General features: G+C 43.0%; 1 protein-coding gene across 2 annotated transcripts in view; it reads left to right on the top strand.

Moving 5' to 3' along the window:
• The window catches only part of KCND3 (potassium voltage-gated channel subfamily D member 3), a 109,368-nt gene that overhangs the window by 63,661 nt on the left and 23,683 nt on the right, over positions 1-22,024 (top strand). For both annotated transcript variants that reach the window (XM_062013658.1, XM_062013657.1), the window contains exon 2: positions 20,269-20,431. In XM_062013658.1, coding sequence (XP_061869642.1) covers positions 20,269-20,431 — 163 coding nt within the window. The remainder of the gene's footprint in view (positions 1-20,268; positions 20,432-22,024) is intronic.

Here is a 22,024-nt window from a genome sequence, read left to right as displayed (position 1 = left end):
GGATAGAACTTTTCCTACAACTCCAGAATCCAAAGATCCCTTTACATGTAACAAAGCTGCAGCACAGCAGCTGAATAAAACCCAACCAATGTTACAGCTCCTTTATTTAAAACAAATATATAAAATCCTTATTTGCTTCCATAGAATAAAAGTTCCAGAAGGGTTTTGTTCCCACTTAGATGGGAAACAACTCGTGAATATCCAGAATCCAGCCTGTACTGTGAGCATCATAGAGTGGTAGGGATTGGAAGGGACCTTTAGAGATCATCTAGAGCAGCTGCTCCCTTAGGGAACTGCTGGAGAGAGGCCAGCACAGGGCTATGAAGATGACAAAGGGCTGGAGCATCAGTCTTGATAAGAAAAGGCTGTGAGCTTTGGGGCTGTTTAGTCTGGAGGAGAGAAAGTTGAGGGGGACCTTTATCAATACCTAAAGGGTGGGTGCTGAGAGGTGTTCTGAGGAGCTCCCCATCATCCCCCCTGGAGTTATGCCCCAAACATTAATGTTTTCTTTCCCCAATTAAAATGTTGGAAAGCCATCAGGAAAAAAGCCCAGTGAGATGATCTCCAGTGTGTTCACAGCCAGGCCAAACAACCTAACAAATAACATCTCAGTACCAAACCGACACGGTGCAAAGAAATAGGACTTTTAAGAACACCGAGGCCAAAAAATTGAGCACAGCTCCAGGTCCCTTCTCTCCTCTTTTTAAATACAAACACTATCCTAAGGTTTTGAAATAGTGACTGCCAGATAACTCATGAATATAAATATACTTTTTAAAACTACCCAGCTGAAGGCCAACCTTTACCTATCTACAGGGGTGTGTTGTGTATGAAAAATCACTGGAAGTCAAACTAGTCCATTTACTTACTCAAAGGACCTCACAGGAATCTAGATCTGAAACAGCTGTGAACTAAAACCTTCTGAATATTAATGAGCTCCCCAAACAACTTGGTCTGTCCCTGGTGAAAACTGGAGAGGTGAAACATCAAAGTAGTCTCCAAACAATTAATTTTGTTGGCATTTTGCTTAAATAAAACCCCTGATCTTTGTTAAACCCACCTACTGTTGAGACCAATGAGTCCAAAGGCAAAAGCAATAAGTGCCTGATTGTTCCTGCAAGAGCATCACAAAGATTTAAGCTTCATTTACCATCCCACCACAGCTGCCCTTCACAAGAGCTTGCAGCCAGGTAAGCCACACTCCTCCAAGCCAAGAGTCAGAGCGTGTGCTCCATCTGAAACTCAAGCTGCTCTGAGGTGAGGACATGGCAAAAACCCCAAACTCACCAAGCACTGGAGGAGAGAGAGGGCACAAAAGCAAAAGTGTTTCACTGCAACTGCACATATCTGTCCTCACAAAGCATCTGCCTCTGTGAGGTTGCACAGGACTTGATGCTTCCTTGAAGGCCTCAAATCCCATGTGGTATGGGGCACACACTAGACAACAGCAGCAGCAACACAGTCCAAAGGCTTGCATCTACTCACCAGAAAGCAGAGATGTGCTAAGAAGGTTAGCTAGAAGGTTACTGCCACAGGGGTCAGGAAGCTTTCCTCCTCCATCACAGTGCTCCTGCTTGGCTTTGCTCTCCCACTCAAGTGAGCTGTTGTGGAGCTAGCTCAGGAGAAAACAGTTTCCATGTGCTTCAGATATGAACCCCCAGGCCTCTCCCTCCAGTGAGTTATTTAGGTCAGTCTCTCCTCTGGCTTCCACAGCTGCTGAGCCCAGCTCACCAAGTCAATGAGACTGTTGACATGCTTATCATTTAACACGGGCTCCACCTGCCAGGATAGCTAACAACAGCCTCTTGCTGCATGGTGAAGGACTTCTTGAAGGAACAACTGCCCTGTGGGGTCAGTGAGCAAACTTCACTCCTATGAGCCTTTGTGACCTCCAAGGCTTGCATAACAAGCACATCTACCTGTACACGTTTGTTTTGCATCTGAGCCAAGCAGATGGCTTGGGAGAAGTGAGGGGATATTAAATTAAGCTAAGGTGAACCTTCTGGGAAAATTCAAGGGAACTTAATTGTATAGTATTAACTTTTACCTATTTTCCCCTTTTTATTTGGCAAATACTTATGAGCAAATTCTGCATTTAATGAGGAAGAAAGCACTGATGAAAGGACTTTTAAAAAAGGTCTTTAATGTGAATTCCTGCTTGTGCTGCATATTTTCCCACTAGGATGCTTACAGGTGATTGATGAGGTTACCCTGCAATTTTTTACTGATTACACCCCAGGCTAAATTAGATACAGAAGAGATATATATATATATGTATAAAAACTTCAAGATAAACACAAAATCTTAAACTCATCAAACAGAGCCCTAATCCCTCTGCAATTTGAAAGTGCAAAGGTATCATATGCAATGCATAGTTTTATTACTGAACACAGATAAATGTGCACAGACCTTTGTTTTCAATGGCACTGGTCACTTGACATACTGGCTCTTTCTCAACATTTGTCCAAGATAAACTGTGATGCAGAGGTGCAGCTTCCAGCAGGGTAAGTCATTGCAGGACTAGGAATAGAATCAAGGCTCTCTCCATGACCCAGCTCTAACAGATAAAAGTTATATTCTGAACAGACCCACTCCAGCAGGGAATTGCTCAGTCACCTTGAGTCATGTAGGACTTGAGCAGGAACAACCCTTTCTAGTTAATGGAGCATCTTGTGTAAGGGCTGAAGTCTAATGACAAAGTAAGCCACAGGAGGGGTGTGTTAATAGGAGATTAAGCCTCTCATCTCCAGACTTCTGTTTTGAATCTGAACTACATCAGTGCAGACTAAAAGTCACCCACCCCTGACAGCTAACTGGTTGTGTCTGAGAAAAGCATCACAGAATTCTGTACAAGCTATGAAGAGACAGACAACCACAGCATCTTATATCAGCACTAATAAATATAGATGCTTCTTACATAAGAAGGGACATTGGGGTCATTGATTTTTTAAGGAGATGTTCTCATTGATTTCCAATAGGAATTTCTGATCTTAAGTATTGTATAAAATGGTATTGTGATATTATTAATGTCATCTACTGAGTAATATGGATGTTTAATCAAAGTGTAAATAATGAGTATGAAAATACATACTGGACAACTGTTGTCAGTGCAAAGAGCCAAGTCCCTTACATAAAGAGCAAGAGAAAACACTGGGGATTAGAGGGAGGGAAAGAATAGCTTCTCACTTTTAGGCAAGGGCAACTGAGGAGAAAAGAGCTTGCTCAGGCTGTCCAAGGTTACAGAGCCAAAAGAACATCCCATAGATGAGAACTCTACGTCTCCTGTACCCAAGGAAGCTTCACCTGGAGCGGTGGGAGGCAAAGGGAGCACGGCTTTGGGTTAAAGTCCATGCCAGAAATGAGAAATGAAGGACAAACATGGAAAGTTTATCAACTAAATAAATCTTAAAATAAAAGGATTTAGGAACAGTGTCATGATCTCACTGCTTACATCAAGCACAAGCTGTGCATATCTTCATAGTATATTTACTGTTATGAAAACATAAACTGGATTACCAGGGCTTAGTGCTCAAGCAGCCTGTTTCACTAGGAAGGCAAGGAACTTTAACTGTTCTGACATTACAGAGACAAGACAAGGACCAGGATGTTTTGCTGTTCAAAACACAACAATTATACCAAATAGAGAAAATAAATATTACAAAACCTTACCAGCTCACACACATGAATCCAAACAAGGCTGCAGGTCCTGACCTCAGCAGCTTCATCCCTAGAACAACGTATGGGAGCTCTGTGAAGTCATTTAGAGCTTTAATATCATTTTCCTGAGGCTATATGAACCTATCCCACTCTCACTGAAAGGCAGGGAAGTTTTAGCACTGTTTTCAGAGGTCAGTGTTACTATGTGATGTACAATTATTAAGCATAACCATGGGAATAAGGCTCATTTTACCAGGAAAACTCCAGTTCCACTGAAATCTAAACCCACTCATTCATTCCTACAGCCAAATGATTTCTTTTTAAAGACAAAAACCAAACCCAGCAAGGCAGCAGTGGCAGTCAGGGGAGGCACTGGAGCTCAGCATGGAGGTGGTGGGTGCAGCTGGGCTGCGCTGCTTGCAGCCAGCAACCAAACCTCCAGCAGCAGTGACGGGTGAAGCTCTCTCTGAGGAGAGCTGCACACTTGAAGTCCCTGTAGGATGAAAAGCACTATGGATTCAAGGAGTTACAGTTAATTGTCACTGCAGAGTCTGCAGCAGTGCACAGCAAACAAATGCAAAACTTAAACAGTGTTTCATTCAGACTTACACCCAGATTTACTACTTATTAGGCTTATCATACTCACATCACCACTCAGCCACACTTGGACAGCCCTACTCTAATTGCATAGCTTTAACTGCTCTGCTTTTCAGTTTGCTTCACTGGATCTAAAGTAATACTAAAAACTGCATTCCCTGTGCTACAACTGCGCTGACTCCAGTAGCTCAGCAGTCTGGGGGAGGATGTCTCGTGTTCCCCTTGCCTGTGTTCCATGAAATAAGGCAAAGGTTTGTACCCCTCAGTATCTCAAATATGAGATATTTTTAGATGATGGGTTTGATCCAGCACTGGATAGAAGAGGGTTGAAATCTCACTGCTGCTGGTTTAGATTTGTAGAGGCTTAACTGCCCTGGGAATACCAAAGGAGCAAAACATAGCTTAAAAGGTGCAGAAGTCAAAGGAAATCCGTGTTCTGAATCCAGCCAGCTTAAAGGTCACACACAGATTTTCCTAAACCAGGATGACTTGAAAATCTGGTTTGTTTCCTATTTATGGAAGATCTGCCAAAAGGAAACAAACCTATGGCATGCCATCCTCCCTTACCTGAACCCCTGGCAAACCTGGTAAGAGCTGTTTGTAACTTATGGCACTTTGTATGGCTCCTACAGCTGTTGTACTAATCTGCAGGGAAAAGGTACAGCAGCTGCCTTGCCAGACACAATATAAAGCGTTGACAGACCCAAATGGCACGCTGCGCTGCTTCTGCAGAACAGCCTGCAAGACATTTGAGTTCTGACATCTTGCCTTTTTCTATAAGAAAGACAAGGATAAAAATGCATGCTGCAGATCTGGGCTGCTGGTTGTTTGTTTAGGGGAGTTTTGTGTTTTGTTTTGGCTTGGTTTTGTTTGCTTGTTTATTGTGAAATAACCTTGGGAAATGAGCCTGCTGTGTATCCTTCCCAGGGATAAACTCCAATAACGTTATCTGCTGTGGTTGGTACCTGGAGGAAAGAGGGTGAATCAGTAATTGCAAGAGAATGATTTCACAGTCCAAGTTTTTAGGAAGGCATCAGCTCAGACTCAGCATTCAAAGTGTCATATCTACAGGGAAAAATTCAGCTTTTCAAGGTGCATGTGTAGCAATAGGAAGAAAAAGATACCACAAGTAGCAAATGTGGAAATGCTTGGGTTTTTTTTTCCCAGGTATCTCCTTGTAATACCTTAGAGAAAATAAAAACTGAGGGGAAAACACCACGTGTCTGAACTACCTGTAATACTCAGGAGAGGAAAGGAGAAGGAGAGGGACTTCTTCAGTACAGACTTGGGAATGAAGTAACAGATGATGGGCTGAATCTCAGATTGTGCAAACAATGGAGAAAAATCTTGTAAGACAGAAAGGAAATTAGAAAATAAAATCTGCTGCCAGGGAAGCTGTGAATTTAGCAGCTCTGCAGCGATGGGAAGGGCTAGACGGGGGATTTAGGACTAGACAAAAGATTTATTGGTGGAAACTGCAAAATGGCAATTTCACTATGTTGTAGTGAAGCCAGAAAATGGACCAGACAGCCCAGTCTTTTGTTTTTCCTGAAATGCTTATGAATGTTCATAAAGGTCTGGCTGCTCACATGCATAAAATATAAGGAAAAGGACCTGAGGTATCTACAGAGGCCAGAACCATCATTCAGCTTCATCCCAAGGTGCAGATCTCAAATGATTTATTCTTATGATCCATTTCTATTCATGCAATACTTAAACACACTTAGGGAAGCGAAGCAGGGTTTGATTTTGGTGAGTGTCCCTCTGTGTACTAATTGTTTTTATTAGCATGTTAATTTTCATGACAAGCTATCTGCTCCTTCATCTGGAAGAAACGGATTTAAAAGGTCCAAAGTTCAAAACCAAATTTCTGAGCATTACCAGAGAAGGAGAATGTCACACACATTATATAATCTTGCAGCAAATCCATTAGAACACAATTCTGAGGATCAAAGCTACACCAGGTAAGACAATGCAGACTGCATGTGTACACACACACACACACAGAGTCAGATGTAGGACTATCAGAGCCTGCCTGTGACACATCCTAGAGGGAGGAGAGATTTCTGGATGGATCAATGGACAAGGATGTTTCAGGAGATGCTACCCAGTCCCAGCACTATTGGTTGGGATGGGCAGCTTGCCAGAAGGCTACCTGGAAGAAGCCCCAGGCTGGGGAGTTTTAGAGCTCAGGGTCACCCATGCCAAAGTGCCCCTAAATCACACGTGGGATGACACTGCTCCAGTTCCAACACTGACCAGAGTTTTTCCACAGCTCCAGAAAATCACAGCCTTCATTTCTACCTGATCAGCATCCTTTGGTATCTTCAGAGGCAAATGAGCACAACATGCTCCCCTGCTCTGCTCTGCTGCACACCTCACCCCAGTTCCCCAGACCCCCATCCCATCTCGGCTGGCCAGTGCCCTCCTGCTGCTGCTGGGGCTGTGAGAATCCTCCCCCTGTTCACAGTGACAACAGGGCTGGTGCTGCTGACTTTTCAAATGGCACTAAAGGGAATTTTACACTTTGGCAAACTGCCTACCTGAACTCTGGAGGAGTGAAAAAGGAGAAAACAAGTTTTGACTAGTAACATTTAAGGTGACACTATCAATCACTGGCAAACTTCGACAACTCCAGTTAATTTTTGCTCAGAATGATAAAATACTCTACTGGTGAAGAAAATAACAGAGAGTTTCATGCAGGGCTATTTTTCTTCTTGTTTTTCTTTCTGTTTAGAAGAAAAATCATGTTAAATTTGCAGCATTTTTCATCAAATACAGACAAGGGAAACCGAACTATGCACAAACAAGCCTACATTTTCAATTGGCTTTTGTTGCTTTCACTTAAAAGTTTACAGTTGGGATTTTCTTTTTCCTAACAGAAATCCCAAACATTTCAAGAGAAACTGATACTTGTGAGCATGCTCCTTTATTCTGCCTTTCAAGTAAGAGGTGTCTGAAATAGAATAGAATTATTCAACCAGCTCTAGACTCTGAACACTTCCCTGGAGGCGTAGATCTGGCAGCATGTAGGTGAATTTGATTTCTTACTCAGAAAAATTATCTATGTGTTATTAATATTAACACATGCTTAGAGGAACAAATGGGTAAGATATTCTAAAACACAGATAAAGATGGAGCCTAGAGCTTGAACTCCCAGCCCTCCAAGTGAAGAGGTCCAAGCAGGGACAGCGAAGAGGAAAAGTATCAGACATGATGATGTCCAGAGGACTACCTAGCCAAAGCTCATGGCTAGCAACTGGCATTGGAAGGGACACTGCACTTCTTCACATCCCACTTATACACTGGAAAGCAGAAGTCCCTGTACCTGTGCAACCCTGCAATCCCACTGAGAACAAGCAAAGTGTATGCTGATATTCTCAGGGGGATCGTTTTATCCACATCATGCCAGGTTGGCTTTATCCTGGCACTCATCAGCTTCTAGAGTGATGCTCAAAGAGTGACACTGGTTTCTGCCACAAGTTCAGACTCATCCCTAGTCTGCTCAGAACCTGCAATAGGCATATCCACACATATGTGACACATAGTGCTGGAAGAGTCCGTGAGTAACATATGAATCCATAAGACAGTCTTTGTCCATAAGATCTGCAGCTCACTAATCCTCTCAAACAGACTAAAAGAAGCTTCTGTGCCTTCGTGGTGGCTGTTTTGAAAGGAAGCAGAATAAAGTCAAGGGATCATTCAGAACAGGTTCACAGCATTGGTCTTCCACTTGAAAAACAAACGTGTAAGAAAGGAAACGGAGACTTTCTGATTTGTCTGTCACACACACAATAGATCTTGTATTGCAGCGTGCTGTTTAAAGCTCAGCCATCTCTTAAAATAAGGCACCATTAAAAGAAGATGAAAAGAAGATAAAAGAGGAGCTAGCATTAGGCAAAAGCTACTTGTTTTCAGTCTCCTGTGACAAGCCTTTGGTGTGCTGTAGTGAGTTCACAGAGGGACACCTGTATTCCTTGGGTGGGTTTTGTTTATTTTTACTTTCTGCTATACACAGCCATGAAATGAGGGGGGGAAAAAGTTATTTCAAACCTTCCAAAACCCCACAATTTATTCATAGAAAAGAAAGCAGAAGGAACACACTTATGAGCAAGGAACACTGAAGTCATCTAGCTTGTAATAAAGTCTATAGCTAAGTAGCCACAGGTGCTCCTTCCACCGCAGGCACAAATGAGAGTATGATTGATAGGGACACGATAATGGTTTTGCAACCATAATACAGTCTTTCTGGAGTACAAGTTTGCACCTGCTCAAAGATGAGGCATTAATATTTATTTAAACAAGACCATTAAAAGGTGTGGGGGGGAGGAAGAAGAAATGATTAAGTATGTAACCGAAAGTAGAACAAAGCACACCCACGCCAAATGACAGCTTTCTGCATTGCAGAGGACACACCCCAGATTTGGTTAGCAGAGCTAGGCCCAGGCTCTGGATTCAATCACCCAGTTTTTCACGGTATATAATGATCAGACTGTGCCTCTGCTGCAGCATAAACCTGTTCCTACGGGCAAGGATGCCTGAGACGATCTAGAGCCAGCGTGGATTTCAGAGTCATAGATAGTGCCTATGGCCACATTAACAAAATTAGTTAAGTGTGTAAAGATGCAAATAGCATTAGGCCTGCACCAGTGCTTCAGTGATCCCTTTTATAAGCCCAATTAACTTTGTAAATCTAACCCTATGTCAATTCTAATTTCTCTGAGGTGCGTCTGTGGACGAGAACACAGCCACCAGCAGTCAGGCAAGGCAAGGCAAGGCTGAAAAGACATAGTCAAGCACTCCATGCTTGCAGCACGTGAAAGCACTGAAACACATCTCTACAAGTCCTCAACTCACCCTGATTCTGCTTTGCTTAGAAGTAAAGGCTGCTGTAGTCTGCACAACAAATACTCTCCTCCCGGCTGCTCATCGGAGCTCACAGCCTCTATGACAGGTCCTTTCCACCCCGTGATACAGTGTCACAACAATGTTATTTGTGATTTTACTGAAGGGCAACAAAGAAAACTTCCAAATCTTTCAAGTACTATAGCAAGAGAAAACACCACATGAGCAGAACTGCTTCCACATCGAGAGTATTCACCATTTTTTTCACTGCAAGGGTGACAAGGCGCTGCCCTCACGAGTGTGACACGGCTTGCCCACAGAGATCACAGAGCTTCCATCCTCAGAGACACCACAACCCCACTGCCACAGCCCTGAGAACCTGCTCTGGGTGACCCTGCTCTGAGCAGGGCTAGACTGGATAGTCTCCAGAGGACCCCTCTGCTGCCACTCTGCAGTTCTTTGACTTATACCCATATTTTGTTCTGCTCATCCCAGCAGAGAGCCTATAGAACCTTTCTGGGTGATCCAAGCATTACATGGCATTCCTCCCTCAGAAAGCTTTTAGGGTGTGAATCACTTAGATACACAGCTTCCAGTGCATCTTCTGACCAGTACAGAGATGCCAGGGATGTGTAATACTCCATTAAAACTTATTCCATTTTCTTCTGCTCACTTGTACAGCTCCTTTGAAACTGCTTCCAAGTTCAACTTTTCCAGAATCTGAGGCTTTCAAAAAGCCAATTACTAAAAAGCTAATTAATTCCCCATAGGTACTTTTTTTCTCACTCAGTAAATATTTCTGAGATTGCTTTTTGTACAATCAGTGTGAGCAGCTCATTAAAATGCCCAGTATGTGCATCATTCTGAAAGTGACATGGCTCAGCATGGACACTCAAGCTGCTTAAAAAGACAGAAAAGAAAAAGATGAGGATAAAATGAAGGCAAAACCCCAGAATTTCCTTTAAGCTGGCACCACAGTTAAGAATTTAAGACAGGGCAGAAAGCCTTCACCCAACTATGAGGTGAAAAGTCTAATTGCCCATTGCACTGACTGCTCTCTCCAGATTTCTTTTGCAGAGAGCTTTAAGGTGCTAAACAAAGTGGATTCTACTATCAGGTAATTGTATAAGGCTTTAACTCCAGGTAATATGAGGATTCTTCTTGAGTTAATAATGAATGAATTTAAAAGGCCTCTAATATATGCAGATAGACACAAATAATGTGTTAAGCTGGGACACTTTGTTTTACATTAAAACACTTCTTCAAAAGGTGTCTGTAGCTGAGCAGCACTCAGTTGCTCACGTGCCAGATGCCTGCAGCAGATGATGGTCAGATGGACAGTGATACACAGGGCTTTTTCTTCCTATTTCTTGAATATTGTTGATGCTTGGCAGCTGTGGGAAACATAAAGGTTAAAAGCATTACTTTGGGTCACAACAAGAAAACCCAAGACAAAGGGCTTGCTCTGCAGTGGGTGGTTGCAAAGTGCCATTTCACTGTAATTGGCCTGATTTTGGTTTGTGTGTGCTCTGTGTTGGATCAAATACCCCTCTGTTCCTTTGCAGACAAATTATAAGAACCAACACACTAGTGAAATGATAACAATGCTAAATTATAGACTAATTAGTGACTGTGTGTACAGTAACTTCTTTAAGTGTGTTGTAATCACAAGCTGCTGGGCAAAACACCTCTGAGCAACAGAACTGCGACTGCAGCCTGCAGCTGAGGGGAATGGAAGTAAAACAAACCAAGGAGAAAGCTCAGAGCCAGTGCCTCATCTCAACTCACACACCAGTCACAGCTCTGCCATGGAAGGGCCAAAGAGAACCCGTGGGTGGTGGCTGCCCTGGGCCACTGCAAGGGCTCACTTATAAATGGATTTGAGTCTTAGTGCCCACATTAGAATTTCAATTCAATTCAATATTGACTGAGGAAGGACTTGCTGTGAGGTTCAGGGTGAAAAGCTTCAATTACCAAGGAAGCAGGAGCCCTTGAAAATAACATCATAGTGGTACCTTCACAGGGACAAAAAAAAGGGATGGGCTTTTTGTCAGAAAAGAAAGGAAGAATCAAATACATTTATTTTTGCTCATGTATGACAATAAATCCTCTAGAGACCCAGCCAGGCCCCTGGTGCTGGCACTGGCGTGGGGCATTTGGAATTTGCAGCTTAGAATAGAAAAAAAAAGGAGAAAAGAACTTTCCTGGTTCAGGGAACTGAGGAGTTTTGCTAAACACAAGTGTAGGCAATGGCTTCTGACTCTGTTCTTGTTAGACAACTCACTATCTGCAGCTTACCCTGTAACAGACACAGGCTTTGTGTGCTCAGTGTTGCTGCAGGGTTTGAGGTGCATCAGCATGTAGCAGTTGCTCTTCACTTGAAATTCTCTGGTGTAGAGCACTTCAAAATGGCATGAAATTACCACCACCACCCACTGGTCCTAGAGTCCATCAAAATGTTTGCTCTTAAATTCATCTTTCATGCAGAACAATAACAGCCCTGATAAAAACTGGCTTTTCCTACCGAGCCTTTTCAATAAATTACAAATCAAAAGTAACTTTGTCAATTGGAGAAAGATCTGTCCAACCCCAGATGCTGTTAAATTCAGCAGGAACACCAAAAAAAGAGAGAATAATCTAAGAAAGCTTTCTCTGCTACATCTATCACTACTCAAACTGAGATTTGAGGATTAAAACCTTAGATGACAGCATAGCTGCTTGGTGATGTATGAAGCTAAAGGAAACTGAGATCACTTTTTGCAAGATATATCAGCTTTGCAAGAACTAAAAGGAATAGAGCTTTGAAAAGCTGAATGAATAAACATTAGGAGTAAAAGGCAGGAAGGTGTGCAGGCTAAGACTGGAGGTATTTTCTGCAAAGTGAAATGAATCTTTTCTTATATTTAATCCACATTGAAGTCAAATCCTCTTTTTCTCTGAATAACTGTTCAACCAAGGTTTACATTTGCCTTTTTTGTGGTGAAAATCTGGTTAACACTTTATTTTGTGGTCATGGAGAAACCTGAGATACCATAAAAAGAGAAAACATCTATTTTTCTTTAGTGAGATACATATGACATTGTAAACTGCTACTAGACAATCATCCTGCACCTCATTTCTGACTTATCTAGACCAATGGGATGTTCCAGATTTCCATCTCTACTTTTGTTACCTGCTACTGTGACAGTGACAGCCAAGGATCAAGGCAGATGGTTCACATCTGCCTGTGAGGGAGGGAAAACAGATCTCTGACACTAACCCTAAAGATGCATTTGCTGGCAGAGCTGAAATGCAAGCAAGTCTCCATTCAGAGAAATGGAATTTCTAGCAGTAGGGGAAAAGGAGAGGAGTAATGCCAGTAATGCCAGTAATGCCAAATGCAAAGGACAAACATTCATCTCAGTACCTTGGAAAAAAAGTATTTGAACAAGCATCTTACTGTCTTTTCAGTGAACAGGCATTAAGTACGTGCTTCGTACTCAGCAAGGGCTGAAACAATGTGCTGAACCTACACCACCGTTCTAACCCGTACAGTTTCCCCATTTGCTTTGAGTAACTCTTGTTGCTTACAATAAAGAGAGCTGGCATACATTAGAAAAGGAAGAAGAGCAAAGAAATCACTGAGTGAAAGTCTCAGATATGGTGCAAGTCACCATTTGCAGAGGCGATGAAATTATAGAACCGGAGTCAGGCGGATGACAGCGTCAGAAGGATTATTAGTGTGAAAGGTATTAATAGAGGATATGCAAAGAGCCTCTCCTGTCAGCCCTCCTGTGACTGAAGCAGAAGCTAAAGTTGCTTACACTCCCCTGAAGACACCCATTCCCACCCTGCTATGGCTGCAGCCCAGCCTGCACGACTTGAGGACGCAGAACTCGTGGTCAGCCCATCTCTCACACCACAACAGCTCTGGGAGCACACAGCCCTCCTGGCAGAAAGGAGGGTGCTCACACTCCTGTTGTAATCCCTTCTTCAAAGGTCTCTAATAATATTTCTTCCCTTGCTCCTTTTAATGAATGGTAATAGAGAGAACACTTGATGAGAAACCTTTCATCACTTTAGGACTAGGGGCTTTAGTTTTTCTGACCTACTTTCCTTGCCAATGAAATTCCACTTTTAGCTTCAACTCCAGGTCTGAATGTCACCCAAATTCAGACCATCTGTTTCAAATGCCTACAGGCTGAGAAGTTGATCCAAGCTGGGAAGAATAAATGGAACCAGTGTATGCATATATTAAGTGTATTAAGTAATCTACTGAGTTTATTCCCAAATCTATATAAACATTCCTGTGTCTTTGGGCAGTGCCTGCTGTTTTTGTGAGGAGTATTTATGCCACCAGTTGATCTCAAAGTTCTTCAGCTAGGTCACCTTTCTTGTGCAAGTACAGCAATAAGCAGGCTACAACTGATCCCAAGTACATCTAAACCCTCTATTTTTCTTTGGTGAGGGTTGGTACAGGCTACCCAGAAGAAGAGATTCCTCTGAGCAGGTCATTAGGGAATAACCTGCCTCTCTTTCTAGTTCTCACTGATAGAAAAGCAAGGAAACTTGTATCTCCCTGTGATCCCTTTCCATCCCGAGTGATGTAAATACATGGTCTTGGTGTTAACAAAAAGACAGCTGATCAGTCCTTTCCTGAATCTCTAGCAAATTCCTCACAGTATCTTGAAACAGTGAGTTCCAATGAGATACCTTCTTGCACTGTACAGCAATCCCTCTCAGTTTTAAGTGTCCTGTCTTCCCACCTCATTGTATGTTCACTTTGTTAGTATGAGAAAAAGGCATAACAGCATCAGCCCTTTCCTCAGGATTTCAGAGACACCACTCAATCCTTTTACTACACAAAACTCAGTAACAAATATGAATGTATAAGGCAGAGTAAAATCAAAAAGGTAAATTCACCTGGAAGGTCTCTAAGTAACTGCTGACCACAGCTTTACAAGAAAAGCAAATCAAATCTGAGTACTGAAGATAAGCTGCTGCTGCTGCTTCTAGCACTGATACACATCTACAGCACTCATCCCTCGCAGCTTGGCTGATGGGTGTAATTTCAGCAGAATGTCTAGGGAGGATGAGAGCATCCATGAAAACATTAACTAATGATACATGCCAGGGAAAAAGAAAACAGTAGTGGAAAACCAAGCCAGATACTACGTTAGCCCAAAACCCTGCTGGGGAACTGCCCAGCTCAAAACAAGGCAGAAAAGAAGTATATTTAGTGTGAAAGAACCCTAGCATGACATAGGCTCTGTACTTCCCTGGACACAACTGATTTGGTGTTCAAGTCTGTCATTTGACAACCTGTTTATAGATTCCCTTGCTTCGAAGCCATTATGGCTCTGGTTACAGCACGCTCTTTCAGGAGGCACCACAAGCCTCCTCACGTGTCAGGTTTCTCAGGAGTTCACTGGCACATCCAGTTCCTTCTAGGATTTGTATATTTTAAAAGCTGACACTAACCTATCAGACTGCTCTTATGGCCATGGATTACTGAGTCTGTGTCCACAAAACGTTTCCAAAACACTTCTATATATTCAAAGTATTATCCCAGCATTAACTAATCAATCCTCACGACACTTGTACATGACAGCTCTGAAAATATCTTGATCTCCCCTACAGACATGGAAAAATCAGCTAGAAAGTGGGCCTGTCTTTCCTAAAGCCATAAAACAAGCCCATGACCAAGTCAGCTTTCAGACTTTAGGAACACTCCATCATTGGTTCTGTGCCACGTGTCTGCATTCAACCCATCAGGTGATTCTACTACCCCAGTAGCTCCAGAGCCCTCTTCCCACCTTCCCAGTACACAGGAATCTAAAACACCACATGTGAAAGTTTGTATGCCTCTGCTGAAAAAGACAACAGCATCCTTGCATAGCTGGAGATATGAATACATGAGAGGATAAAACCAAAGCAGGCAGGAAAACAGCACATGTGAGCAGCAGCTCGTGGTTTCTGATGGGGTAATTCCAGCACGAAACAGCTCATGTGGCAGAGGAACTGTGAATGAAACCCTAAACTATCTAACTATCCCCAGCCCCCTTATCACAGCTCTTAATTCCCTGTTCATTTGTCATGTGCAAGACCAAGAAAGGAAGGACTAATATTTGCTTTTGTTTTCATTGTATCATTGGAAGTGACATGATCATTATTTCACTGGAGGTTCAGAGCAGCATTAGCATGATTACGTTGGACTTGTACCTATTAAATGGAGGGACATGAGCTCCTCTGGGCTGTCAGATGCTACACCCTCAGCCTTGCACTGCAACTGAAACATTCTGGCTGTATTTTAGACTTTTTTTCTCCTTTGTGGAAATGGAAATATTGCAGAGTGATTTACTTACAGTATAAGACAGTATCTCTTGCACCTGGAAAGCTACATGTTAATTCCATGCTTTATTCTATCTTTTTTTTCCATGCAAAAGGCTTTCAAAATCACACTCTATTGTACAGTACATAATGTTATTATTCTGTCCTTATTGTCCTAAAAGCAGAAGCTTACAGGCTGGAGTGAAATCTTCTTTTGACTCTACTATGCAGGGGAAAAGGTTGCAAAGATAGAGAAGCTCTCAAAGAGCTGTTAATGCCACTATGAGGCAGAAACACTAAATCATCTGAAGCAGCATTGTTTCTGTTGCCACCCTCCGTGAGATATTTTGCTTTCATAGGCTGTGTGTGAAAACCAGATGGATTTGCACCACTAAGCAGGAAATGTCCCTTGAGTGCTTAAACATAGCAACCACAGTCCTCTTCTGACCATTCCATTCTCAAGCCAGTTGTCTCCTTGTTCCTTTGTTGGCTCTGTGACCTTACCCAAATCTGGGGGCACAGGAGCAGGGACCAGCACTCTCTGAGTGTGTTGCCCTGTGAGGACTGGCTGCCCTCCCTTCAGCCAGATCTGGGGTGTAGGACCTGGCAGGTCTTTTACTGCTAAGAAGGAAGGTGTTGGGATACAGGTTTTCCAGTTTTCAATGGCACTCTCATCTCCTCTGCCATCTAGAGAAACCAACAGAGACAATGGCTATTCAATAATGGTAATTTAAGACCACAAGCCCCTCCCCAGGTGCATGCCTTGTACTGGCTGAAAAGTTGGCACATAAAACCAGCATCCTCTGAAAAGCTGTTTCACTGTCCCCACAGAGTGGGTTTTGCTGTAGTACCTTCTGATGTCCCTATACAGAGGCTCTTCCAGCTTTTTGACTACAATTTCCTATTTCTAAGGCTGTGAATGTTTCACAGAGAGGCAGGATCATCAGAGATGCTGCTGAGAGTCTATTTTTAGAGTGAGTCATTTGATGAGCTGTTCAGCACTTATTTATTGCTGTCTCCAGCTGAGGAGCTAAGCAGTGTCCAGACACCTCTACTGCTAAATCCAGAACCCAGAAGCAGTGACCTCTATTTGATAATATTTTCTGTACCAACAAGGAGAAACAACAGCACATGATGTCAGGGCTAATAGCTGCTAATTAGAGTGAGTGACATATGACCCCTTTCATATCCAACAAACACAGGAGTCACACTACAGTAATAATAAGAAGAAAAGATGTTAAAACTCTGCATTCAAAGTCTCCCTCAGCCCAAAAAGTGACCAATTAAAAGTAATCTACAACTTTGGGGTTTTTTTCCTGGTTTTGTCTGTTTAAGGCTTCAGTTGAACTTTATGTTATGTGTCCAGTGAGTAAGAGTTTCAGTGTTTATGGTGTTTCCTTGATAGGAAAGGATGCTTTGAAGGGACACCAGAAGAAAAGAGAGCAAAGCAGAGCTGTGTCATTGGGAACATGAGATACATGTATGGAGGCTCCAGAGTCACTATCAGTACCCAGAGCAAGTGCTGAAGGGATTGCAGAGGCAAGGGCAGCTCTTCCCAAACCCTTGGCACACCCCAGTGCTGGCCTGGCAGCAGGCACATCTCACCTGGAACAGCCAGAAGCAAATCAATGAATTCAGCAGCTGAAAACTGGCTGAATCTGTTGCTATCTAACCAGATTCCTGGCAAAATAAATAGAAGAGATGTTTATCTCTAGGCATGTTCCACATCTAACCCAGCTCAGCATTTCTCTCTGGACAAGCCTGGAGCCATGTACTGGCTGTGTTTACCCCAGATTTCTGTACAGCTGCCTTGTGTTGTTAATATTTATAAAGCAGCAGCACTTAAGGGTCACTGTTGGGTGTTGGATACACCCAGAACACGGGGCAGCTCTTGCTCTGAAGAACCTAGCACCTGCTTAACCAAGCAGGCAAAGAATCAGTAACCAATACCCATTTCATAAATGGGGAACTGAGGTACAGAAAGCTGAAATGATTTACTAGAGGTCACATTACAAGTCTACTGAATTTGCAGCCTCCTGTTGTTCTCTTACAGGCTGAAACATCCTGTTAGACCCTTGGAATGTTAATCATTACCTAACCCTTCTATCTTCTTGCTGCTCTAATGAGATTATTGATGAATTACTTAAAATGCACTTTCTGTAGAAGAAATATTTTAGGTGACAAGTTGCCCTTTACTAAACAAATTAATGGGAAAGTTGAGTTCTCTCATTCAGTTCTGGAGAAAATAAGTTTTGGGTTTAAAATGCCCAATTAGTACTAACTGAAATCCAATATTTGAGATTATTTGCCACTGTATCTGTTATAAATATGCCACGTGGCCATGAGTACCTCGTGGTACCAACAGGATGAAAACAGTCACTCCAATAAATGTTGCACTAGCTGCATATGTCAATATAGGAATAGAACAAATGCAGCTTTATAGGTTCATTGCAAACCTCATCATGGTGAAATTCAAAGGGAGGCTTCTCATTGAGTGCAACAGGATCCAGAACAAGCTTCAGCTGGGTTTTAATCTAATCAAAAGGTTAGGACATTTCCAAACAGCAGCATCACTCACATCACAGTTCAGCCCAGTGAAGCCAGAGAATACGGCTGCAAGTGCACGACGTGCCATGCAAAGCCAGAGGGACCAATCCAGAGTGTTCTCTCCACACATACTTCAGTGGCAGATCCACAAGTCAGAGTGAGAAATTTCAGGTCTCGTTCCCTGTGCAGCCTGCTGCAGCCAGTGCAAAATCTCTCATCACAGTATCCCTCATAATAGTTTAGCAAATGAAGTTCTACATCTCCCCAGCAGAATCCTCTGCACTCCAAGACAGCTCCATCTTTCCTGATGGTGTTTTAAAGCACCTCCTCTGAAGTCCCAAGTAAGGAGGTGACTCTCAGCCTGCATGTAAGAACAAAACTCTGCAAGAGAGACTGTGAGACACTTACCCTTATACTTTCTACAGCTGCACAGAGGGGCTTTCTCTCAGTGCTGCAGGTCACTGAGATCACGTTGGAGGCATATGGTTAAATTTCAGCTTTACTGTGTTAAGGAGTGGCAGGAGAAATGTAAGAAAGATTTTTGGTTTTTAGAAGAGCATTAAAGGAAGCAGAAAACCTTGTCACTTAGCAAGAGCTCTTAAATCACCTTTGCATAAAGCAGCAGCTAAGGAGTTAATAGACGTAAACAGCGTTTTATTGATTCGAGGGGTTTTAATGTAGATGAAGGCAGGAAAAGGATTCTGCTTGGGATAATTAAGCCTTAGCTAGTGAAGGCTGAAGTATTTACACAAAACGAAGCACAACCCCAAAACCTGAACAGTACAAAGAAAAGTTATCCCTTTGGGAATTCCTGTGGCCCACTGGTTCAGACACGGTCATCTCAGCACCACAGAGGGCTTTTAAAATCTGCTGCTATTTGGCTGCTTGCTTTTCTCTTTACTCCAGATGGAAATTACTTGGATGAATATTGATATTAATATACATTTGCATGCAAGCATGTAATAAATGGCTTGCTGAAACAAGGCCTGTGAATTCAGCCAGTGGCTGTGTTAATCATGTTCCTATTAGGGGTATTAGCTACAAATGGACTTGTTACAGGATCACAACACGCTGCAATCTACATCCAGCTTTCAGGGTGGGTTTTTGTTTGCCTATCAACCATTTGCAGTCACTTCTAGAGGGCAAATTGCAAGGGAGAAAGAGCCTCCTATGGAGGTTACCACTGCACCTGCTGAACACAGGGCACAACGTTTGCATTGCCAACATCTGGTGCCCACTGAGTATCAGAGGTTGTGCTGTGAGACAGGGGAATCACGAGGGGTAGCATAGTCAGTTAGAATTAAGAGGTTCAATCATGTGGGATGCAATATGGGAATTGGGTCAGGATAAGTGGAAATCAGAATTCAAAGTCCTCATTACCTTCACTGTAACACAGCATTCAGTGAGCCAGTGCAGTCAATCCAGTGCCCAAGTCCCAGAGCACTTTCAGTACCATATGTTTAAGGAGGTGAAAGCAGCCATGCTCCTTCTTTTGGCTCTGGTAAGGCAAAGGATGCTGATTGTCTTTACAGAAGGACAATATTAAAGCTTAAGTATAAAACTGCTGCAGAAGGCTTTCACAATATGCAAAGTACAAATACAAACATCAAACAAGGACTGAGCAGAGTGGTGACCTCTGTTGTGTGGAGCCCTCAGCACCTAAACCAGCATCATCTTTCATCTGCACAAAATGGGTTACTCTATCTCAGATTCTGCTGGTATTATTTAACACACAAATTATAACTCTTAATGAAGATTGCAAGGGCAAAGCCAGTGTAGAGGCTTGTCTGAGCATTTTTCTGCTGGTCTCATATTCCTGAGAGTTCATCTTTTACTGAATCCAGACTTTGAACAAATCCCACATTCCTGACTGTACAGATGGCAAGGAAACTGCTGGGGTTTGAAGTGGAAGTTTAAATCAGTCCTGATTAGCACCTGGATACAAAGGAATGAAAATATATGAACCTGCTCACAAGCAGACATACAGTTTTAAGTTTGTTAGAGCTCATCTCCATGGAGAGGTAGGTACTAGATGAGTGAGCACATGAAGTTAAGGTGCTCAGCCACTGCCCCAACTGGGAACAAAAACGCTTTCCTTTGGTTTAGCCTAATTCATTGCCAAAGTGTGGTATAATTTGTCATCTCCAGGATGACAGCACCACAGGAGCTGCTGCTTTTGTGGTGGAGTTTTAAGCTTTAGTGTCTAACTTGGACACTCACGTTGCTGCACGCTCAGGGAACCTGAAAAGGCTTTTGGTGCCGTTGCACTTGTCTGAAGGAGGGGCTTCCCTTTTTCTTTTTCCCCTCCTCTAGTTATGGTGACATGGTGCCCAAGACAATTGCTGGGAAGATCTTTGGCTCCATTTGCTCCCTGAGTGGGGTGCTGGTCATTGCTCTGCCGGTTCCTGTCATTGTTTCCAACTTCAGCCGGATTTACCACCAGAACCAGAGAGCCGACAAGCGGAGAGCGCAGAAGGTAAGGTCCCGCGCGGCCGCCTCCTCCCGGGGCAGAGCAGCTGCCGGGAAACCGCAGCCCCTGCTCGTCACTGCGGGGTCATGAGACACCAGTGACAGTTCTGAGCACTGCAGAGGGCAGCCTGCATGCACCTACCCATCTTCCTCTGCCTGTGTAGGCGTCCCTTCGCCACCCATACCCTCAGACACACAAGCTCCCTCATTGCACACGCTGTGTCCTGGAGTGTCCCAGAAGATCAGAAGCAATGGTGCTTTTAGCACTTGCTTTTGCTATATACCAGTCTGAAATAAATCACAGACTATCCACATACACTCATAAAGCCTTAAATCATTAACAGGAGCTGTTTATCTTTCTGGCTGCTTGGTTCCTGTTGTCTCTCTGGTGCTCTGAAAACACCCATCCAGAAACATATACTTACCAGTACACCTACCTCCTGCCAAAGGTGCAGACTGTAACACCAAACCACTAGGGATGCACTAAAGCCCTTGGAAGCATGAGGGGAGTACTGAACATTCCCAAATCTGAACAGTTTTCAACAGTATAACTTCACCAATTCACTAAGAAGGTATAACAGATTTATTAGATCTCTCTTCCAGCCTGCTAAATTACACCAAAACCAGAATCAGGTTTTTACAACAACTGCAAAATAAAGGTCTGGGTTTTTTTTTTCTCCCTATGGAATGCTATCTGCCAGAAATTCAAGACTCAGGGGACCTGATGGAGAATAGTAGTAGAAAGACGTGCTATTTCTGCTTCAGGCAAGCATCTGGGCCATGCCTACTTCTTGCATCTCAGGGAGCTGACAGCAGAGAGCTGATACAAGACCTACAAAACCACACAATTTGGCAGTCAAAACACATAAGGAGAGTAGCAGAGCAAGAGAATTGTGCAGGAATGAGTTGCAGTCTCTGCAAGTTACTGCTGGGTTTTGCAGACACCTGCATTAGGCTTGGCTTTGTACATGTGAAACATCAAACTGCAATAATTTTGGGAAGTGTTGGTGAGGGAGAGTTGTTTATCTGATCAGTCATTCAACATAATACAGATAAAAAGAATCGAAAGCCATCACAATGGAAGTCCACTCTGTACCACACACTGTGCAGTCAGCAGCCAACCAGTGGGAATCCAGTACAGATCATTACATTCATTTAATGAATTTAAACGATTTGCAGTGGGTTGCCTCACACAAGGCTGCACCCAGGCAGAAGGTATCTGCATTTCACCTGCAACAGGATTGTGCTGGACTGGAGTGTTCACATAGAGGTTTGTGAAGGGACAGTGTGCAGTAGCTCGTTTCAATAATTGAAGACATTAAGACAGAGCATTTGTTCTACTGAAATGGCACATAAACACAGTGCAGAACCTGTGTTACCATATTGCCCAGGCAGCAAATAAATAGTATATCATTTCCCCACATTTGAATTTCTAATTCCCTTGATATTGGATGGATTTCTGGTCTAAGAAAGTCTGGAGAGGACAAACTGGTGTGAAAGCACAGACCTGAAGTCAGTTTTGGAGCTTCTTTGCATCCTGAAGTTTCTTGTTCTGATTCACTCTTTCCTTTATCTGTTGGACTGTGATCCACATGGTGAC

This window comes from Colius striatus, chromosome 22 (assembly GCF_028858725.1).
Source record: "Colius striatus isolate bColStr4 chromosome 22, bColStr4.1.hap1, whole genome shotgun sequence".
NCBI lineage: Eukaryota > Metazoa > Chordata > Aves > Coliiformes > Coliidae > Colius > Colius striatus.
This window is presented reverse-complemented; position numbering and strand designations above follow the sequence as displayed.